The sequence below is a fragment of the Crinia signifera genome, chromosome 12, assembly GCF_055691185.1.
Source record: "Crinia signifera chromosome 12, ASM5569118v1, whole genome shotgun sequence".
In the NCBI taxonomy this organism is placed as follows: domain Eukaryota; kingdom Metazoa; phylum Chordata; class Amphibia; order Anura; family Myobatrachidae; genus Crinia; species Crinia signifera.
The window spans coordinates 25746803-25769815 of NC_139228.1; the positions used below are offsets into that span (position 1 = coordinate 25746803).

The 23013-nt window shown below is 45.9% G+C and overlaps 1 protein-coding gene across 9 annotated transcripts in view; it reads left to right on the forward strand.

Moving 5' to 3' along the window:
* Positions 1 to 23013, forward strand: part of MEIS2 (Meis homeobox 2) — a 158370-nt gene that overhangs the window by 114687 nt on the left and 20670 nt on the right. For all 9 annotated transcript variants that reach the window (XM_083166838.1, XM_083166843.1, XM_083166840.1 and 6 more), the window contains one exon: positions 14602 to 14678. In XM_083166838.1, the coding sequence (XP_083022964.1) occupies positions 14602 to 14678 (77 nt within the window). The remainder of the gene's footprint in view (positions 1 to 14601; positions 14679 to 23013) is intronic.

The following is a 23013-nucleotide window of genomic DNA, read 5'->3' on the forward strand; positions in this document are numbered from 1 at the left end:
GCCTTACGATTTACAGGATGTATTTGAAAAATAACTGTTGCAAGCTGATTGGTTGGAATTTTGTCTCTCACAATTTTATCTGTCCACGCTTTGATAAATACCCCCTTATATTTACATTTTATAGTATTTGTTGATTTGTTGCGGGGTTTTGTTTCTTGGGGGGGGGGTCAGGAAATATTTCCTAGTTTAGTGTGGTGTTCACTATTCACATTGAAAGCTATAAAACATTCTATGGAATGTCTGAACCAGTTGGATTATGGTTGAACATGTTTTTAGTTTTTGGACTTTAGATCTGTATGAATCACTTTGCAGTTGGTGTTTGCCAGGTGTCTGTCCCATCGCTGTGAAAATAACTATTAGGTCACTGCTGGTGGCGGTTGACACAACATCCACCATTTCACTTAAGGGCCTGGAAAGAGGATGCAGGTGGCAGCAGTGTGGGGTTGGGGGCAGTAGGTTGTAGATTTGCCCAGGGTGATGTGAAGCTACACCAGCCCTACTGACTAACCTCTATAAGCCCTAGGGCCAAATGTAATATAGCCTGGTTTCGGACATTTTTTTTTAAAGAGCAAATACTTTCAATACATAGTTTTGCCGGTACTTATGTAGTATCTGGGCTGCCGATTTTTTGATTGTATGCCTTAAGTTAAGGCATACAATCAGATGCGATGCGATGCGATATCGCATCGCATCACATCCGATATCGGATGCGATATCGGATGCGATGACCCGATTTTTCCATAGGAATCAATGTTAAAATGATTCCTATGGAAAAATGGGTCCTTTTCATACCCCTACTATCCAAGTGGGCATGGAGTTGGATATAAACCTGTGGCGAGCGTAGCGAGCCACCGAGCCCGAAGCGTGGCGAGCGAAGCGAGCCCCGCGAGGGGACGGTATTCGTCCCCTCGCGGGGCTCGCTTCGCTCGCCACGCTTCGGGCTCGGTGGCTCGCTACGCTCGCCACAGGTTTATATCCAACTCCATGCCCACTTGGATAGTAGGGGTATGAAAAGGACCCATTTTTCCCATTGAATTCCATGTTAAAATGGACTCAGTCCATTTTAACATTGTTTCCTATGGAAAAATCGGGTCATCGCATCGCATCGAATCGCATGGTCGCATGCGATGCGATGCGATCTCCCGATCCGACCCGATTTAGAAATCGGCAGCCCAGATACTACATAAGTACCGTTTTGCCTTCTAAGTGATTGCCCCCTTTAAAGAAATGTCCAAGTTCGGTAGACATCCCGCACAGCCGCCGAACTCAGGCAGCATTAGTGTTTTGGAGAGGGCACTGGAGTACCTGGCAAACTGTATTCCAATGGGCTTTTGAATGTACTGACATAAGTGAACCGGGCCCCTACCACCACGTAGCAATCTGCTATAGTCAAGTTAATAAACAGAAGTTCATTAACATTCATCCTGGAAACCACCGAGGTGACTTAATGGATGAACCTGTACTACAGGGAACTTGCAGGAGTACTTGAAACATAATATATGGTACTTAAACCACAACAGTGTGTTTCCTATGTGTATGGATGAAGAAGCCTTTTATTGTTCAGCTGGGAATGGCCATCACAGTAGATGCTGCTGTAGCATCTCCGCTACATCCTGTAGTGATCTCATCGTGACAGCGGGTCGGGCTACGGTCTACCTTTAGTTTCCCACCTGAACTCTGGAAATATTCATAGTTGAAAAAAACTTTTTGAAGTTGTTTTCACATGAAGTGGGAAGGTTTCGGATGAATTCCAGGGCCCATCCTACGGTTTCCTTAAGCTATGTGAGACACAACGGAATGTGTCGGAGGATCCAGGTAGAACATGAGGTGGGATTAGATGTAGAGATAAAATAGGACACTCTGCTTTTTTGTTCCCCCCCCCCCCCTCCTTCTTCATGTATTTTCGGCTTTCCGATCGGGCCAGAGATGACGACTAATGGTTGCTTGAGGTGATGACAGGATAGGTCATGAAAGGAACCCTGTAATATCAGATTACCTTGGCTAATGGCCAGAGGGTCAACAGAAGAATCCAACAGACGGGGACAAAAGACAACAGGCAGGTTTATCTCTTCCAGCGTGTCACTCTGCATTGTATAGGCAGGAATTCTTCAAAGCTCAGTGCTTAAGAAAAAAGGTCCCCTTATCCTAATTTTGTGGTCCTGCAAGCTCCCCTCACATTAGCGAAGCTCAAAGAACTTGTTTACTCAAGCTCAAATTGTCATACGTCTACGTACAGAAATGGGGATGGCAAGTGGAAATGTTGGGCTGGGCCAGTTGACAAAACCGCCATAAAAAAAAAAAAAAAACAACTGCCCATATTTGCTCACCAAATATGAAACCAGAAAATAAGTGTCCTATTGTAAAGCTAAACATTGTATTGTGTGTGTGTATATGTATGTATGTGTGTGTATATATATATATATATATATATATATATATATATATCATTTCTGATCATTATTCAAAATATGTGTAAATGCATAAATGCACCTGGAAGGTGATGTAGGGTTGGATGCAAGTCAACGGTCATTACACCCACAGAGCGTGCACAGAACTATATGGAAATATTATACTGTATGTGTTTATTTGGTACTTGTGTAGTTTCATGGCGCCGTGCGTCTGAGTCCTCTTGCGGGGCTCGCTTCGCTTGCCCACGCTGCGGGCTCGGTGGCTCGCTACGCTATTTAAAATCAACTCCATGCCAACATGGATAGTGGAGGTATGAACTATCCATGTTGGCATGGAGTTAAGTTACTTTATTTTACATAGTTTGTGGCGCCGTGAAACGACACAAGTACTGTTTATTTATATGGCGCCACAAGGGTTCCACAGCGTCTCACCCATGTGCCGCCATTTCCGTAGAATAAGGTGCGGGATTTAATAAGTAATGGTCGTCAAAGCTTCTGATCATCGTTGGCTTTGACCGATAGTTTTGGCAATATGATAAACTAGATTTGTTTAGCATTTATTTATATTGCCGTTTTAAAACTATCAGTCATAGCCGCCGCTGATGACGATCGCCACCCAATAGTATATCTAACCCTAGGTTTTATAGCTTCCATCATTATTGGTGCACGCTTGCAGCAGACTTGGTGCAAGAGATTGATTTGAAATAAGCTGAATCTCTGTATACCCTCATTTCAGCGTAGCCCTAAATGTCGTCTATATGTCGTCAACCTGAATATCCGGAATATGGCTTACGTGCAGGCCCACGTTAAATGCCAGAGGCAGATTGTTTGGCCCTCGCGTAAACAATCCACTACTTTAGCTGAAAGCCTCTCCAGACATGTTTTACTGAAGGTCACTCCACCTGCGCTTTCGCTACACAGGGCCAGGGGAATGTTATCATTGTAGCTTGTACAAAACACATTCGTCATTCATAATATAACCGCAGCCACGTTTTCTGGTGACCGGTCATTGTTTTCTATTGTCGAGCTTGCTCCCTACAGCCCATAGATCCTCTTTCCACCAGTCTTCTGGAACATATGTTGCCGTATTCTTTCTGCTTAGTAGGCTTAGCCTCTCACCATAAGCAGATTAACCTTTTATGTCTGAAAAGAAAAAAAAATCTTCAATTTAAACAAGTGCAGGATTCTTCCTGTTACGCAGAGTGTGCGGATATCTGCGTTTATGACCTTAGTAGTAGTAGGTGCATTTACGAAAGCACCAATTTTGGTTTCCAAGTGGAGATTTGTCTACAATGTGTCACACATTCATGTGTGTGTGCTCTAATATTATTCTTGTTTGCCCTATACACACACAATACCGCATCTCTCTTTATTAGACTTCAGGGCCTTGCTCATCAAATCTTCACAGAGAACCACACATCGACTTCTATATACTAAACACTGCGGATCAGCAGAATTATAATAAACGCTACACTATAACAGTCTAATTTGGTGTGTGTAACTTAAGTTTGGACACCCACCTCTACCAGGTGACCTCTTCTGTGCGACCACAGTAATGTTCACTCAAGTTCAGAGCATGACTTGAACCTTAAGCTCCATACATACTAGATGAACCACTCCACAAGCGATATTGCTAATGATATGGGCGGAGCTCTCAGCTAAATAACAATATGGTCAACGTGGCCCGCATGTACAGGCGACCGTAGATATTGGGAACGACCTGCGGGTTGTGTGCATAGTTGATGATAGTGAGCATAATAATCACTGGACTGGATGAACAATATATCATTATCGTTAATGATAGCACCTATGTTTAGAATTATGCTGTGCAGTCCAAGGGCCCCTTTTATATTCTACTTTGCGACACAACCCTGGGCAGTTTATACACCAATGAACGGTTTCTGAGCCCAAACATGCCTTAAGCAGTTTTAGCATAGATTTCTGCAGAACCACGCAAGTGTGCAAGAAAGTGCAGCCTAGTGTGTCCTACAACCAATATGGCAGAATATATTTATTTAGGGTTGGTGTGAAAAGGAATAGTTGCCTGCATCAGCCATATTCCTGCAGGCTGACATCTGACCTCCTGCTGACTTATAGCAAGTGTTCAATGAGAGAGGAAGAGACAAAGGGGTTAGAGGTCCTTGAGCCCCCCCCCCCCCCCACCTCACCTAGAATCGTGGAGAGGAACACACGTTGGAGCCTAACCACCTTTTACAGCGACCCCAAGTACACAATAAATGGTTTCTGTTTTCATTACACCCACACACTGGGCATTTTGGGCTGAGAAACTGATACTTTTTCTTTTTAAATGACCAGAAAGGAATATATCAGAAATACATGTATATTAAAGCTATTTGGGCTTTATTATTATTAGAGTATCTGACGCAGATATACGACCATAGTTTAATCTCTGTTCTATATTTCTATATTCAACTTTGTGCATGTTTTTAGAGGGGAACGGTCGCTAGGTTGACACTCTGAAGGTCGAGATTAGGTTGACCAAGAAAGGTAGACAATGGTTTACGTCAACACAAAATAGGTAGACATGGCTAATGTTGACAGGTTCAGAAGGACGACACGAGCATTAGGTCAACAGCCAAAAGGTCGACGTGAGTTTTTCACTGTTTTTTGTTTCAAAACAGGTGGCATTTCATACCCGACCATCCACTAGGGCGTGGAGGAGAGAATATAATCGTGTGCCGAGCGCTGCGGTACACTGACGCGGCGACCATGTCGACTTAATTCAAAATTCGGGACCCCCCAAAAAAGTGAAAAGCTCAGGTCAACCTTTTGACTGTTGACTTTCCCATTGTCAAGCTAATCCTTGTGTCGACCTTCCGACCCTGTCGACCGTAGCCACGACAACCTAGTTTTTTGTGTCGACCTAAGCCATTGTGTCTCCAGTGTTTAAATCACGGTTATCTCGGTGTGTGTGTGTGTGTGTGTGCGTGTTTTTTTTTTCTTCCAGCTTGTAATTATTTTCTAGTAATTAGCGCAGTGTGTGGTGTGACCCTGGGAGGGTTAATGGAGGGTTACATCGTGCGAAATGAGATTTCCTTTTTGAGGCTGGATGTCAGGAAGCGGAGGGCAGAATAGGTTTATCAACAAAAGAGGAGAATTCAAATCAGCAGCAGCAGCCCGGGGACACCTGGAGCCTTGCTCATTGCACAACCTCAGCAATTCTCTCACCGCTGCCTATTTACTCAGGCAGAGTATTAACCCATGTAGCAGGAGGGAGCTGCACCCTCATCATAAGCTTCCCCCTAGCTGCACTCTCCTGCATCGTATGCTTCCTCCTAGCTGCACCCTCCTGCGCCTGCATCGTATGCTTCCTCCTAGCTGCACCCTCCTGCACCTGCATCGTATGCTTCCTCCTAGCTGCACTCTCCTGCGCCTGCATCGTATGCTTCCCCCTAGCTGCACCCTCCTGCGCCTGCATCGTGTGCTTCCCCCTAGCTGCACCCTCCTGCGCCTGCATCGTATGCTTCCCCCTAGCTGCACCCTCCTGCGCCTGCATCGTATGCTTCCTCCTAGCTGCACCCTCCTGCGCCTGCATCGTATGCCTTCCCCTAGCTGCACTCTCCTGCGCCTGCATCGTATGCTTCCCCCTAGCCGCACCTGCATCGTATGCTTCCCCTAGCTGCACTCTCCTGCATCGTATGCTTCCTCCTAGCTGCACTCTCCTGCGCCTGCATCGTATGCTTCCTCCTAGCTGCACCCTCCTGCACCTGCATCGTATGCTTCCCCCTAGCTGCACCCTCCTGCGCCTGCATCGTATGCTTCCCCTAGCTGCACTCTCCTGCGCCTGCATCGTATGCTTCCTCCTAGCTGCACTCTCCTGCGCCTGCATCGTATGCTTCCCCCTAGCTGCACCCTCCTGCGCCTGCATCATATGCTTCCTCCTAGCTGCACCCTCCTGCACCTGCATCGTATGCTTCCTCCTAGCTGCACTCTCCTGCGCCTGCATCGTATGCTTCCCCCTAGCTGCACCCTCCTGCGCCTGCATCGTATGCTTCCTCCTAGCTGCACTCTCCTGCGCCTGCATCATATGCTTCCTCCTAGCTGCACCCTCCTGCGCCTGCATCGTGTGCTTCCTCCTAGCTGCACCCTCCTGCGCCTGCATCGTATGCTTCCCCCTAGCTGCACCCTCCTGCGCCTGCATCGTATGCTTCCTCCTAGCTGCACCCTCCTGCACCTGCATCGTATGCTTCCCCCTAGCTGCACCTGCATCGTATGCTTCCCCTAGCTGCACTCTCCTGCATCGTATGCTTCCTACTAGCTGCACTCTCCTGCGCCTGCATCGTATGCTTCCTCCTAGCTGCACCCTCCTGCACCTGCATTGTATGCTTCCTCCTAGCTGCACTCTCCTGCGCCTGCATCGTATGCTTCCTCCTAGCTGCACCCTCCTGCACCTGCATCGTATGCTTCCTCCTAGCTGCACTCTCCTGCGCCTGCATCGTATGCTTCCCCCTAGCTGCACCCTCCTGCGCCTGCATCGTATGCTTCCCCTAGCTGCACTCTCCTGCGCCTGCATCGTATGCTTCCTCCTAGCTGCACTCTCCTGCATCGTATGCTTCCCCCTAGCTGCACCCTCCTGCGCCTGCATCGTATGCTTCCTTCTAGCTGCACCCTCCTGCGCCTGCATCATATGCTTCCCCCTAGCTGCGCCTGCATCGTATGCTTCCCCCTAGCTGCACTCTCCTGCGCCTGCATCGTATGCTTCCTCCTAGCTGCACCCTCCTGCGTCTGCATCGTATGCTTCCCCCCTAGCTGCACCCTCCTGCGCCTGCATCGTGAGCTTCACCCCTAGCTGCATCCTCCTGTGCCTGCATCGTAAGCTTCCCCCTCCTGCGCCTGCATCGTATGCTTCCCCCTAGCTGCACTCTCCTGTGCCTGCATCGTATGCTTCCTCCTAGCTGCACCCTCCTGCGTCTGCATCGTATGCTTCCCCCCTAGCTGCACCCTCCTGCGCCTGCATCGTATGCTTCCCCCCTAGCTGCACCCTCCTGCGTCTGCATCGTAAGCTTCCCCCTAGCTGCACCCTTCTGCATCGTATGCTTCCTCCTAGCTGCACTCTCCTGCATCTGCATCGTATGCTTCCCCCTAGCTGCACTCTCCTGCGCCTGCATCGTATGCTTCCCCCTTGCTGCACCCTCCTGCGCCTGCATCGTAAGCTTCCCCCCTAGCTGCACCCTCCTGCGTCTGCATCATATGCTTCCCCTAGCTGCACCCTCCTGCGCCTGCATCGTATGCTTCCCCCCTAGCTGCACCCTCCTGCGCCTGCATCGTATGCTTCCCCCTAGCTGCATCCTCCTGCGCCTGCATCGTATGCTTCCTCCTAGCTGCACTCTCCTGCGCCTGCATTGTATGCTTCCTCCTAGCTGCACCCTCCTGCATCTGCATCGTATGCTTCCCCCCTAGCTGCATCCTCCTGCGCCTGCATCGTAAGCTTCCCCCCTAGCTGCACCCTCCTGCGTCTGCATCGTATGCTTCCCCTCTAGCTGCACCCTCCCGCACCTGCATTGTAAGCTTCCCCCTAGCTGCACCCTCCGCACCTGCATCGTAAGCTTCCCCCTAGCTGCACCCTCCCGCACCTGCATCGTAAGCTACCCCCTAGCTGCACCCTCCCGCACCTGCATCGTAAGCTTCCTCCTAGCTGCACCCTCCCGCGCCTGCATCGTAAGCTACCCCCTAGCTGCACCCTCCCGCGCCTGCATCGTAAGCTTCCTCCTAGCTGCACCCTCCCACGCCTGCATCGTAAGCTTTCCCCTAGCTGCACCCTCCCGCACCTGCATCGTAAGCTTCCTCCTAGCTGCACCCTCCCGCGCCTGCATCGTAAGCTACCCCCTAGCTGCACCCTCCCGCGCCTGCATCGTAAGCTTCCCCCTAGCTGCACCATCCCGCACCTGCATTGTAAGCTTTCCCCTAGCTGCACCCTCCCGCACCTGCATCGTAAGCTACCCCCTAGCTGTACTTGCAACATGATCTGGGAGGTTGGTCATGATCGGATGCATTCTAAGAATCCGGATGTACAGTACACTAAAACAATATTAATGAATGGGTCATAACAAGTAATAATAATATTGTTATATAGTACTTTCATCCCAGTAGGACTCAAAGTGCTTTACATTTGCATTGTACAAATAGTATAACAGTACAGCAAACAAAACAGTATCTGGGTGAGCTTTGGTGTAAGACGCCAGGGTTTGCGCTGCTGACAGATGTCCCAGTTCCTTTCAGCACCTCTGGGTGCTGGATTCTTTCAGCATTCATCAGTTTAAAGGGAAGCTGCAGCTTATCTGCTGGATGGCAGAGCCTGAGGCTCAGATTATTGTTGATCCCTCGCAGGACCCCTTGGCCTTCTTGTTCTGCCCTGCACCAGGAGCTGGCTGAGTGCTGCAGATATTTCTGCTGACTCTAGTGCTAGCCCAGGAGCATCTGCAGCGGGGCTGGGTGATGATAGATCATTGTGCATTAACTTGCAGGGCAGTGGGCTTATTATACTAGGCTGTGTGCAGCGGAGGAGCTCACACACACGTGCTGATCACTGAGAGGCTCCTTCCACAGTGCAGGGCAGCCTGTGTCCTGCGCTAGCCACTGCTGGTAAGGCCACCGCTCTGCCGGTTCCTGTGTTTGAAGTGAATCCTCCTTTGGGACGATCCAGCTTCCTGATTGCACTTCCATCGTCTGTATCTCGCAGTCTAATGAACTCCCAAACCTGGTTAGCAGCACAGACCAGTTCAAAGATCAAGTGACATTTAATGCAACTTAGTGTTTTAATTCTCACATATAAACAAGCATTAGGTTTAGGCCTCCATCCTGCGGCAGAGGGACAACTGCCGGTCTTGGAAAACATGACCTGACACTTAAGTTACTTCTGACTTACAAATCACACTACAGAAAACAAGATACAGTATAGTGTGTGTGTGTGTTATATATTATATATTTGACAAAATAGGTGTAAAAATTGGAAAACAAACATTTGTATTAATCATAATGACCTGAAATGTTACCTTTTATATAGGAAATATAATTTTTTTTTTTTTACACATTTTTATTTGAATTTATATAACAAATGTGAGCGACGCTGGTATTTTTAGTAAATATTTTGAACATCTCTCACAGAGCTGTTGGGTTAATGCATGCGCACTGAGTCCGTGACTGCATGTACCGTGTCGCACAGAAGGAGAGCATGGAGACGATGAGGGCTGTAGTTCCTGCTGCCCTACTACACACCAGCAATCTACATTATGTGCTTTTAGCTGTTTTGATCTGCTTCAAAAGAAACACACAGTAGATCCAGAATCAAAACCGGCCGATGATTTAAGCTGGTGACACCCCGGACGATTCCCTGCACCGCCGATATTGATAACTAATCGCACAGCGCATACACACTGACCGATATTGGTCAGTGACGTTGCCAGGACCCCGCTACGTACCTGCAGTCAATATTGTCAGATTGAGCTGCATGTACAGACGACTGGGAGTGTCGTTAATGATATTGAGCATATATACACACTGACCGATGTTCAAGATATATCATTAACGGTATCACGTATATCGTTAATGATATATCGCCTAGTGTGTACCCAGCTTTAGAACCAAAACACCGAAACCTGCGTCAATCTCTAGTATATAGATGAATTAAGCAATGGAGAGCCGTGTCACATGGGTTAATGTTGGCTCACGTGGTACACTGAGTGGAAGCGGTTCTAGGTAAAAAAATAAATGCAGCGTCTTCACCAGTCTGACAGTGAGGGTTTCAGACGCTTAAACTGAGGCCTACTGGACACATTATTCCCCTGGGGAACGTGGGATTCTAGTAATGAGCTTTTAAAAGCGCATGTTCCCGCAAAGGTAGCGAAGCATTACAGCACTGTTCTGGGATGGGATAATGGCCTAACCTCCATGCTCTCGCTGCATCTCTCAGGCATGGTGGTGGTTACCATTTCCGGGCTAGTAAAGAAAAAAGAAAAACATTAAAAGGAATAAAATTATAATAAAAATCACACCGGTGTTAAAGGAAAAGTTGCCTGAGAAGTAGGCGGATATTTTAGTTATTTGCATAGATGACTGCTTCCTTATATGCCCATATACACATAGGGGGGGGGGGCACATTTTCATATTGTTTAAAGAAAATCATTTTAAATGTCTATTATAACACTGCAGAGTATTTCATCACTCCTCTGGAGCTCTACATAGCATACTGCAGAGCATTACAGCAGTTCACCAATGCTCTACGTAGCTGACTGCAGAGCATTATAGCATACTGACAATGTTCTATGTAACCTACTGCAGAGCATTACAGCAGGCCAACGATGCTGTATGTCATATACTGCAGAGCGTCACAGCAGTTCGTTGATACCCTACATAGCTTGCAGCAGAGCATTACAGCAGACTTGTGATCTGGGGCCAAAAGTCCTGCAAGGAACCCAGGGGCAGACAACTCTGGAATTCAGAGCAAGTGTCGCCATCCCACAAAGTCTGCATAGTTAGCATGTACCAAGCCACAGTCTGTCCCACACAAAGTCCTACAGACATACACAGGCCCGATGATCATGGTATGATGACTTAGACACACACAGCAGACTTGGTAGATGTGCAGCATTGTGGGGAAATGGGTTTCTGAGCAACTACCCCCCCCCCCCTGCATTTGCCTTTGGAAATCGCACCAGACAAAGCCTTATAGACAGAAATGCAGCTATACACCCTATGGAAACTGTCTGTATAGAGCGGCAGTGTGCGGTACCCACTTCAGAGGCCAAGGACAAGCGCAAGGGTTTATATTTACAAGTCTATTTATTTATATTTCTGTAGAACAAACCAGCGCGCAGCAGATGGCTTCCTACTAAATATTTAAAACCTGTTTTATGCATATACCTCTGTGTGTTGAGACACTTCCCTCAGAGTGCTTTATATCGCTAATTAATTTAATTACACCCACGCTGATCGTGCGTTCCCATATTTTGCATTATAATCTCTAATATGAGATATGGCCTCCCACACCAGCTCTACGCTCGGGATTGTTCTGCTCTCTTCCTGACGTTTGCTCACACATGCGCGTGGAACATTAACCGTGTCGGCGCCAGCAGGATCTGCGGGCTCCAGGATTAGTCCGCCTTCTGTTTCAGGATGTTTGTTCTTTGTTTGTCATAAGTTTTTCACATGTACAACATTGCGGCCTTTTGTGCACACAGGTTCTTGTGATACAAACAACAGCGCTTGTCAATACCCACAGGAGTCTTATCTGTTCTGAGGCTAGGATCACATTACAGACGCCTGTGGTTCTAACATGGGCAGAAACTATATATAATATTATATAGGGGGTGTGGTCATGGGGACATAAGGGTACCCTCCCTCCCTCCCAAGAAGCAGTGCCCCTATAACTACCACTAGACACTGAAACACGTACAAACTCCACACAGATAAGTATGTGACCTACAGGAGCCAACTTTTTTTTTTTTAGTTGGGTGTGCTAACATTACATACGACTGAACAACAAATATTGGGGGTGCCTCAAGCACCCACAGAGCTGGATCCTATGGCCGTAGCCATAATTATAAGACCTCGGTGCTTCAAGGTAGCAATCCTAACCATTGCATCACCGTATACTTGACCAGAATGGTTATGTTTGATAATGTTTCCCTGACGGACTGGGTGTCTGTCAACTTTATTGCCTCCGCCGCCCTATGGTGATGCCTATATATAGATATATATATAGATATATATATCTATAGATCTATCAAAAATGATAGACAGAATGTGATAGGTTGCTATGGGAAACATCAGCTCTTTTCAGTTTTAGAAGCTTCAGTGAATTGACCCTTTTGATGGCAGGAAGTTCTCACCTGTGACATTGCATTGTATGACGGGCTTTGTATTTAATTATAACAACTGTTAGTCTCCGTATATATGGATTTACAGCATACGCCATAGATGAGACAAGACACAGGGAAATAGCGACGGGCACCTATTCAATGCTGTCTTTCCCGACAGCATTGAAGCGGCAGTTCGTCAGAACGGACCCAACTTTAAAAGTAGTCGGGCCCGTTTGCCAAAACACCTCAATCCACGTCCATTTTTGCGGACACACCCCCTTTTCGCTGTTCTGCAGGCGGGATGTTGAATCCCACCTGCCGATAAACAGACAAACGGGCCAGGGCCCCACTGTCGGGACCCGGGAAGAATACCAAACAAGGTCGGGATCGTGAATCATTTTCCCGTTTGGATTTCCTTTAATTCATTGTTGGGAAAAATAAATGGAATTTTAGGTCAGTGCTCTATAATGTACTGTAAGTTACCAACATACGTTTACGCATTCTTTGTTCCTCATTAGAGCCTAAAACTGGTTCAATAATGGAACTCGCGTCAGCAGGAGTGCCCGCAGTGACCTGTATCACCCCACTGTTTACTAACCTGCAAAGCACCTTTTTATTTGTGTGCACTGCGCAGTGAAGACCCGGTGCTCCCAGCAATCAGAATGTCACCGAGCACCCAGTAGGGACTGCACCTGTAATCAAACTGCCATCAATCCCCTTTCAGTGTCAACGTGCATTCTGTGCTAGGCACAAAGCACACGACAAATAAGTGTCCCCAAAGCCGGGACGTTGCTTCAAAGGAACGTCACAGAGAATGGGGGGGCACGTTACGGAGACGAGAACTAGTTAACAGCTTTGCACAGTGTTGGCGGGTGAATTAACATACTGCCCCCCCCCCTCTTTTTTTTGTTTTTTTAAATGATGTTTTCAGCCAATTAAGTTCCTTTTTTTTTCTCTCCATGCAGTCGGGGGCATTCTGTTCCCAGCAGCCCTGGGATGGGTTTCTCTCCCCCCCCCCCATTCATTATCTCCATTACCGCCAGGAGAATAGGTGACAGTGGCATTGTTGGGAGCAGTCTGTGGGCTAGAGGTAGCATTTATCACACAGACCCCTGACAGTCCACCGCTGATGGGATAAGGCCTACCCTGGGCGAATTACCCACAGCTTACCAACGTACCTCCGTCTTTTTTCCCTGGGTGTAGAACTATTAGTGGTTTTGATAACCGTGAGGAGGTCATTAGCGGCACGGAGAGGAGGAGCAGGGAACAGGAGGGGGGGCAGGCGAGGAAGAAAGCCTGGGTGTAATTACATGGATTCAATAGGGAGTCTGCTGAGGAAGCCAAAAATTTGTCAGCACCCAGCAATCAGGAAAATGCATTTTTTTTCCCTTGTATTTTATCCTTAACCCATATTAACTCGGCATTATCATCTTTCCGTGTTAACATTTGCAGAATATTAAAAGCCTATGGCACGCATACAAACAGAATTAACCCCGGCTGGCGACTGTGTTGCCAGCCAGTACCTGCAGGAGCAGACACAGAGTGACGCCTGCCAGTTCTTCCAGGCAAGGGTCCTTCTGTATCATTAATCACAATTACATACTATTACACTCGGCCCTGCATCACAAATTGCATCCTAGTGTCTCTTTCCTTTCTGCAAGCCCCAAAATCTATGCATTTGGCACACAAACAATAAGCTGTTGGTTTAGTTTCTATCCGGCAATGCTGGGGGAGGAGGGGGGGTTGGGGACTCGTGTAACCCATTGCATTTCTGCTCTGCAGGCCCATCCTTGCTAATTCCTTCATAGAAGCGGAAAAAAGTTTGCTTGCTGCTGAATGGGTGATATTTATTGTTCGACTTGGGCTAATGTACTGGCAGTGAAGCATTCCAGCCTGTGCAAACAGTACAGTTCAAACAGGAGAGGGATGGGACTCCTGTGCCCTTTCGCAGAACCGTGTCACAAGCGCAGTAAGGAGACTGGCTGCCCCACTTTCTGAACTCTGATTTATTGCTTGTCTTTTGTACAGCCTGTGTTTCTTTCCACACAGGGCAATGAGCAAGCAAAAATGTGCAGAGCAAGCACAAGTGCAATCAAATTTTTTTTTAATGCAACAAAACATTACTTTTAGAGTCAGTTAAACAATCAGCCTGAGAACATGAACTAGAACTAACATTTCTAGGAAACAGCCATTAAAATGTGGTGACAATGTTACTTTCTGCGGCCAGCCTTACATTGGTGCACATATACGAGTAGTTGCAGGTGTTTTTAGAGTAGCGGCAAAAATGGTATTTGATCAGTAATAGTATATATGTATAATGTTGATGCATTATATTTGCTGTGCGTTTATGTCCTTTTCTGTTTCTTGTGTTACAGCATCCGTACCCCTCAGAGGAACAGAAGAAACAGTTGGCACAAGACACAGGACTGACTATACTGCAAGTAAATAACTGGTGAGTGCACCCCTATTTACACGCCGCACATGGGGGTGATTATGTGTATAATGTAACTTACTATATATGTCTCTAGCCATTGGTTAAGTTCCTGTGTTATAAGAAAGCCAAGCCTTTAGCACTAATGTGTCAAACCCAAATCGTCCTCTCTGCATTAGCACTGCCTGAGCGATCCCCGCGTCTCCGCATTTGATAGGTGATTTATATTCGTTTTAAGCAGCAACACTACACCTCCTGTAGAAATCTCATTATCATTGTTCCCAGCCATCCCACTATAGTGTTCCAACCAAACACCGCTGTTATTAACCCTTAACCTCCTTAAAAAAGCTCTCGATAGAACGGCCATTAACAGCCCCTTTCAGAGTCTTCTTGCTTACAGTAAATTCCCCATTACGCATAATTCAGTCTGGTTTTAATATTGGTGAATTCTTAAGTGAAAGATTTTAAGGTTTAAAAGCAAATGGTCAAATAATTAGCAAAAAAATATAAAACCAAAAACCATGAGTTGGTGGTATTTCCTGCACCAAGATTATTTAGTGCGGGTGCATACTTTTAAGGCCATCAGGGGGTATTCAATATGGGATTCCGAATGTAGGAACGCTCCCAACAGTAGGAAGCCCGGACCGGTTTTGTTTCAACCAACAGTAACATGACAGTTGGAATTCAATGTTCCGACTGGAAGTATAGAAGAGACATGACCATCTTAATGGTATTGCAAACCCTGGGCCCCTACCCACCCATTCACTGGCTTCTGTACAGTGAATGGCTGTCAGCTGAATTTGGTAGATAGCTCCAACCAATCAGCAGGTAGACAGTCATTCACTGTTTGGCTTCAGGCTGGAAAGCAGGTAGATAATGCAGTGTGGGCACTCTGATTGTGTGTTCATCACCCCTCTCCTGTGTATGTGCACACCAGGGTCATTCCCCCATTTCTCCTCCACTGGTGTTGTGCACGGCGTAGTACAGCAGATGCACTTCTGCTAGTGGCCCAGTGATGCTCTCAGAGGCTGTGTATGTAATGAGGGAAGCATAGCATAATGCTGCAGCCTGTGACTTGGTGTTGCCTTTTAACAAGCTGATTTATGCTGTCTGCAGCAGGGGCTCTCTGCTCCCGTATTTCAGGGAACCTGTGTTCATAATCATCTGGAAGCGCTTCATACTCCCACTTAGCCCTGACCAGCAATTTATGTATTAGAAAACATGCTACAGATATAGTGCTACAAGCGAGATGGCTTCAGTAGCTGAAAGGGCAGGAAATGCGCTTGAGCGCTGATCGTGTTCCTGTATACAGCTCTTGTCACAGCGTCCCAATCACGTACTGTTCTTTATAGATTGCGCGTATAATGACTATGGTTCATGAGTCCAACAGTAAAAAGGTCGACGTTGTCTATGTTGACCCCAAAAGGTCAATACAAGCAAAAGATTGATATTAGAAGTCAACACTTGAAAAGGTTGACATTTTTTGGGGGGTAGTTGGGGTGTAAATTTTTAACTTTCAGCACCCCTAATTAGAGCACTGATACACTTGCCATGCTTCAGGCAGGTTACCGTTCTCTATCGTCGTCCACTTGGATGAAAAATAGTTATAAACATGGAATAATTGCGAAAACTCATTTCTAGCATTTTCTGCATCAACCATTGTCCCATCGACCTTTTGACTATGTCGACTTAACACACGTTGTCCAATAGTGGCCTAAAATCTTGCCCTGTCTTCTGGCTCTGTAAAGCCCCCAAACACGCTAGATGATATGAATGCTATATCGTTAACATTCACATCATTAACAATATATCGTCTAGTGTGTGTGTGTGTGTGTGTGTGTGTGTGAGGCTTAAGACAATTGTCTTATCTAACAAGTATTGTATACCATCAATAAGTAGGAATACTTTAGAACAGTGGTTCCCAAGTCGGTCCTAGACCTAGGTCACGTTTCTTTATTGTAACCTGGAACCAGCCAATTAGCAGAACATCTCATGCAAATTGGTTGCGTTTCGGTTTAATCTGCATTCCCTGTGACAGGGTTCCAAGCCTCAGTAGTCAGACCCCTACCAGCTCTACGTTACAATCCGGCTATTAAAGGTCTTCAACAAGAGCACATGGTCTTCTCTGAAGTTCCTGAGCGGGTTGATGTGATTTGTGCTCTGTGATTTCTTTTTGGCCCCATCTTGACAGCACACGACCCTGCTTTGATATCTCCCAGCCAGCCTTAGAAGGATACCTTTCTGTGTGGATTATCCCTGACTCTAGGGCTGGATGAGGGAGACACACAGCAAGGAAGAAGGAGGGGGTTTGGGTCGGGGAGGTAAAAAAAAAAAAAAAGCAGAGAAGCCGCAGGATTTTCTGACAACGATCAGAGCCGCAAAGAAATGATATTGGATTTACTTATCAGAATACAGGCCCTGGATTTTTTTTATATTTTTTTTTTATCACAGGCTTAATTTTGTTCCCGACATTCCGGGGTGATGTTCAGATTAATTGAAACGACAGTTCCCTTTCAGAATTCGGGGATAGTATTTGCACGGATTTCAGCGCTAATACAAACTTAATTACATGGGACTCTATTTTATCATTCTAATTCCATGTAGCCGGCTCTATTTACAAATGAGAAGCCTTCGCCTTTTATTCACAGCTTCCCTTAATATATTTATCAAAGCTTGGTTGATTTACAAAGTGCCCTATCTGTGCAGTGCAGGCAGGCAGACACCAACAAAGCCGTTAGCTTTATCAGCCTGAGCTGCTGATGAGCCACCCGCGGGTCAATTGATTTTCCTGGTTCTCTGATTCATTTCTAACCCCCCCCCCACCCTTTCCATTTTTTACGGATCACAATGAGAGACACGCACAGAGAATTAGCTGGTTTGTCTGACTTATCAGTTGGGCAATTTTTTTTTTTTCCTACGTCTTTTTTTTTTTTTTTAAAGCTACTTAAGTTGGCCACAGGAACTGCTGTTATCAGAGTTTAATGCACCCTATAGTGTGGATAGCATTTCAATTAAACCAGTAACCACAGCTTAGATGCAGCCGTTTCCATGCTGAGTGCAGTGCAGAGAGTGATGCGCCTAGCTAGAGAGGCAGAAAATTGAGTTGCCTTGCTTCTGTCAACGTGATTAATGTAGAAATAAACTGCTAACCTGCAGAAGAGACGGATACGTAGCATCAGGCGGCGCAGGGTGAAGCCTGCCTCTTGTTTTGGGGGGACTTGGTCGTGTTCTGTTACAGGTTTTTGTATCTTGAGGTTTTGTTTTTTTGTCGCAATTTAATTTTTAGACCACGCTGGTCCAATTTCCAGTGTAGCCAGAGGAAAAGTGCGTATGTGTCTGCGATGTTATGTCCTGTAAAACATTTCTTGTCCATCAGAGTATTTTTTTTTTACATTGTTTTTTTGCATGACGCTCCTATCCAACACAGGGGTTCTCATTCATAGATAAGTGTACGGTGGTTTGCGGTATAAAGTCTAGCAATATTAGTAATGCCTAAGTAAGAAGTAAATACAGTCTAAATGTACAGGCACACAGGGCAGCTGCTCAGGGCCGCGCCATTCCAGGGGCCTTACAGATGGGCAAGGCTTAGCCAGAGGGCAGCCTTACAGTGACAGTGGCTGTCGTCATGCTGGTTGGTGGTTGGCTGAAGCTATCCACCAATCGGAGTGCTGAAGCTTGTGAAGAGACTGCTGGGACAGCAGGAGCGCCAAGTTATTATTTTTCTGGGGATGAAATAAAATACACATTTAATATTAGTTATATATAAAAGAGAATTGGTGCACATAGACACAGTCATGTCAATACAATAAGTTATTACCAAAGAATCAACCGTAAAAGGCAGCTCACAGTGGTCATTAAGGGGTAAATTGGAGTTCTATTGAAGATGGGTCGTTTCCTATAGCAACCAATAAGATTCTATCTATTGTCTTGTAGAGTAGTAAAGTATGTTGGTCTATTACTAGGTCTGTAGGATGGATGTGGGGCTCCTTTTAATGGTGAATTTGAAACACTAGTTATATTTCCTAAAAGTTGATGTTGATGATTTATTATTGTTGTTGTTGTTGTTATTATAGCTTTTTAACTATTTATTCATTTATTTTTTGGGTCAGTGTTGGTCAAAAAATAGTTTGAATCGCTGGTGGGCTTTCACTGATAAATACATTTTTATATTCATTTTTAAATGTTAGTACGTGTGTGTTGTAGCCCTGGAAGCCCAACATCGATTAAGATCAATATTTAAATCCATAAAATAATCGTCCAGCATCGACCTTTAGTAAACATATCCTTTTACCCCCCTAAGGACTTTGGGCGTAAAGTTGTCATCGAATTGTACATAGAGTTTATACAACTACCCCGAGTAGCGGTTGTCCGGTTCATTAGGATAACGCTCTTAAACAGTATTTGGCCAATCCAAGCAGAGATCTAGTCTTAGCGCTCAAATCACGAACATGGCTGTTAGTGCAGAGCATCCTGGGAACTTCCTGTAACCCGCACATGCTCCGTTGGCTGAAAGAATGGATAAAACAAGACAGAGGAGTGTTCTACAGTCCGGGTATATACAGGATGAGGAATGGTGGAATTCTTGAAACCAGCCTTATATAAGATAAAGATAAAGAGAAAATACCATATTTACTGAATGAGGGCTACATGAGGGCTCTGTCCGATTTTATATGTGTAGGTGGTGGGATCCGAGATGCAAGCCCCATACATTAGCGGGGGGTTTAGTTTTTGGCCTAGATGCCTCGTTGCATGCAATGACAGATGCAAACATATCCAGTTGCTACAAACTATGGCAAAGTCTGTTTGTCTTTTTCACTCCTTCACCTTTCAAGGTAAACAGCAGATTTGAAACTCTCCCTAACTTTCAGTGATAAGCTATCGGCCTCATTAGCAAGGAGCAACTTGAGGTTTTATTCTGGTTAAAGGTGACAGTTCCAGGAACTAAATCTGTACAGCTGATTGGCAGGTAATCATCGCAGCGAGATAATGAGTGATTAGAGGCCGGAAAAGAGTGTGAAAGGGTTACAGGTGAAGGCAAACTCAGATAAGAAAGTCCTCGCCCCCTTTCTCACCGCCAGCAAATGTTGGTTTATAAAGAGGCCCGTAGCTAGGAACTTTTGGTTGCTGAACGAGCGTGCAACAGCCATTGGGTTTAATTTGTGGCTACGGCACAATCGCTGAGAATGTGCATTACCTGCAGAGCCCTAGATCCGGCCCAGAGTCTGCTCGGGCCTCTTAGACCGTTTCAGACCCTGGGTCCCCTATGGACCAGATTCACACTGGCACAGAAAGCGGACGCATGTGAGCGCCAAGTGAGTTTATCAAAATAGGTGTGAAACTTGCCAAGCAAACATTTTTATTTATCATAATGACCTGTAATGTTACTTTATATAGGAAAAATCTTTTTATTTTTTTTTTACATATCTTTTTATTTGAATTTATATAACAAATGTGAGCGACGCTGGCAGTTTTAGCGGATATTTTGAACATCTTACAGCGATGTTGGCATTGAAAGGGTTAAGAATTACCTTCAAAAGTTCTGATTTCCATAGGAGAGTACAGATTTGGGGAATCTGATATTGTATATTTTGTTGTGGCCTGATTTCCATACCATATAATGCTCCAATATATTTGGTGTAGCGATGCTTCCCGTAACGGGTGTCTAATTGGCTCCCGACAGTTGGGATTTAGATGGTCATTACACCAAAGTCAGAATCCCGATTGTTAAAAAACCCAGACAGTTGGGATCCCAACTGACAGACAGCGGGGCGAGTGCAACGAATAGCCCCTGAGTCCCTACTGTTAGTGCACTATACCCTCCCCATAAATGGTGTCCTCTAGGTTATGGTTATAGGCTTCTTTACACAATGGTGTTACATTATACAACTTTGTTACCTTGGTTGTATGTTGTATATTATCCCTTGATGACGGGCTAAAATGTTTTGATCAAAATATGGACAAAATTCCCATGGTTTTATTGGCTATTTATTCACAGATTTGCAGTATGTTATTGTTAGGACCAATAGCAAGTCTTTCCATTTAGTATACATATATATGGCATTATTACTGCCTCACTTCTGGTTCCGTGTATAATAGAGGTAAGACTGAGCGCGGGCATATTTCTAATCTATATACTGATATTTCTACAAAACATTGTTCCTCCTTTAATACAAAATCATTTGCAAAACGCAGACTGATCCCTACTAAGTAATGTATGGGCCCCATTAGAGCCATCTAGAAGAATACAACAGTTTATAATATACTCATAATGATGTATATATATCATAATCCTGCACCAGAGTGCAAACTCGTCTCCACTAACACTGTTCCTAAGTATCTACTCACTTGTGTTTGGCGATATGTGACAGTTGGTGATACACAGTGCACCCGCTGGGTGACCTGGAAAACCTGACCTGTTAGAGGTACTTGACGGAGGTTGGGAACCACTGTGCTAGATCAGTGATTCCCAAAGACGGTCCTCAAGGCATCATACGTGTCCTGATTTTAAGGATATCCATCGCTGAACACATTAAATTGACTGAAGTACTAATTAAGTTACTTGTACCTATGCATGATTATCCTTAAAGCCTGGACTGTCGGGGTGCCTTGAGGACCAAGTTTGGAATTCCCCAAGCTGCAGGGTTGCGATCAGGCCGCATGAGAACATTCTTGTACACAGCACCAGTGTAGAAGTCCTCAGATGGGTGGCGGATGGGTGGTGGTCCCCAATTGGGGAGACGCCCTGAGAACCCCTCTCCACCTCCATACCACTCGCGGCTTCCGAGAACTACCTATGGAAATACATCTTCTCTTATCAGGGGATGAAAGATGGAATGTATACAGGGAGGAGAGCTTAGAACCAGATGATTCTCTGTTTTACGAATAAGCAACTTAATGTATCTTGGCACCCAGAGCCAGCCTCGGTCTGCCTGGGGCTCTCTGTGAGCAGAATAGCAATTTTATTACTTTGTCATTAAACCAATTTCACAGCAGTATTGTTTGTTAATGAGCAGCGGCAAACGAGCGGAGATGTCACACACTGCAATAGCAGCGAGATTTGTGTCCCAAGCTCGGAGCAGAAAAAAATGGAAAAGGCCACAGTAATAAAAGAGGGAGGGAGAGAGAGAGAGAGAGAGAAAGAGGGGGAAATGCAATTGGAGGTGGAAGGCAACGTGTATAGGAAACGTCGGATCTCGTGTTTATGAGGTAACTGTTCCTGTAAGAAATAAAGGTCTGTAAGGCAAGCAGTTAAAACGAGGCCCATAAAATTAAAACCAAATTAAAGTACCGCGCAGGATTACTCAGCCCTAGTTATGAGCGGAAAAAAAAAATATTCCAACAGTTTCGCCGACATTGTCTCTGGTATAACGCCGGGTAACGATGGGTTAACGCTGGCATTTCCTTAGCGCCGTAGGTGACCTTTCAGGTTGCTCAAATATTGTACTTATTTTAGATTTGGTGCTTCTTTTCGGATTGGTCAGATGTTTATTCTAGGATTTAATGTGTTCCGCGTACCAGGCGTTGCACATGTATGCCCACACACATACATATACAGGTGCTGCCGTTACAGGGCACATTGTGCTGGTCACTGTGACATGCCTATCACTGCCGGTCTCTCAGCAGCATGCACATTTCCTCACATTCGAGGTTAAGACCTTGCAGAGAAACCACAGCCCAGGGGACCTGGCACCACTGTCCAGTTGGTACTGCGCCAGACGGATCGATTGCTTTGAACATTTCCACCTTTATTTAATGGGCCTTGTGCTTCTGCCCCTTGATGCAAGACGTTAGGGAGTGCTGGCCTGTGTGCCACTCATTAACCCTTTCTGGCACGCTGCAATTACAGGTTAGCCCGACGTCGTCCTGTTTCTCCCGAGACTTAGGTCATGGTGCAGTTGATCTGTTTATGGGTAAATAAATGCCATGCACAGTAACTACCTTGCTTTATGTTTGTGCAACCCTTCGCAGTATCTTTCTCTTGTTCCATCCTATATCGCCGTTAATGTTTTGTATCGGTTCTGCCGAGTGTTTGCATCGCTACACCACGTGGCGTCAGCACAGCCAGTGCAACTGGTACCTGTGTAGTAAACCTGGCCGCACATATCTGGTGGTTTGTCACTGAACAAATGAGTTCCAACCAATCAGCTGTGCTTTATCACTCTCCAAGGGTTGATAAATCTATGGCATATTACCATGTGTCTGGCTCCCACAGTGACCCTCCACCGCTATCTTGGGCTTACCATGATGTGGTGGTTTCCTGTAGAACGCAGCTGATGTCTGCACATCTGTATCTTCTGGCCGGTCCGGGCACACAGACAGGCTGGCTGAGGAACGCAGCCTCTCTGCAATCTCATTG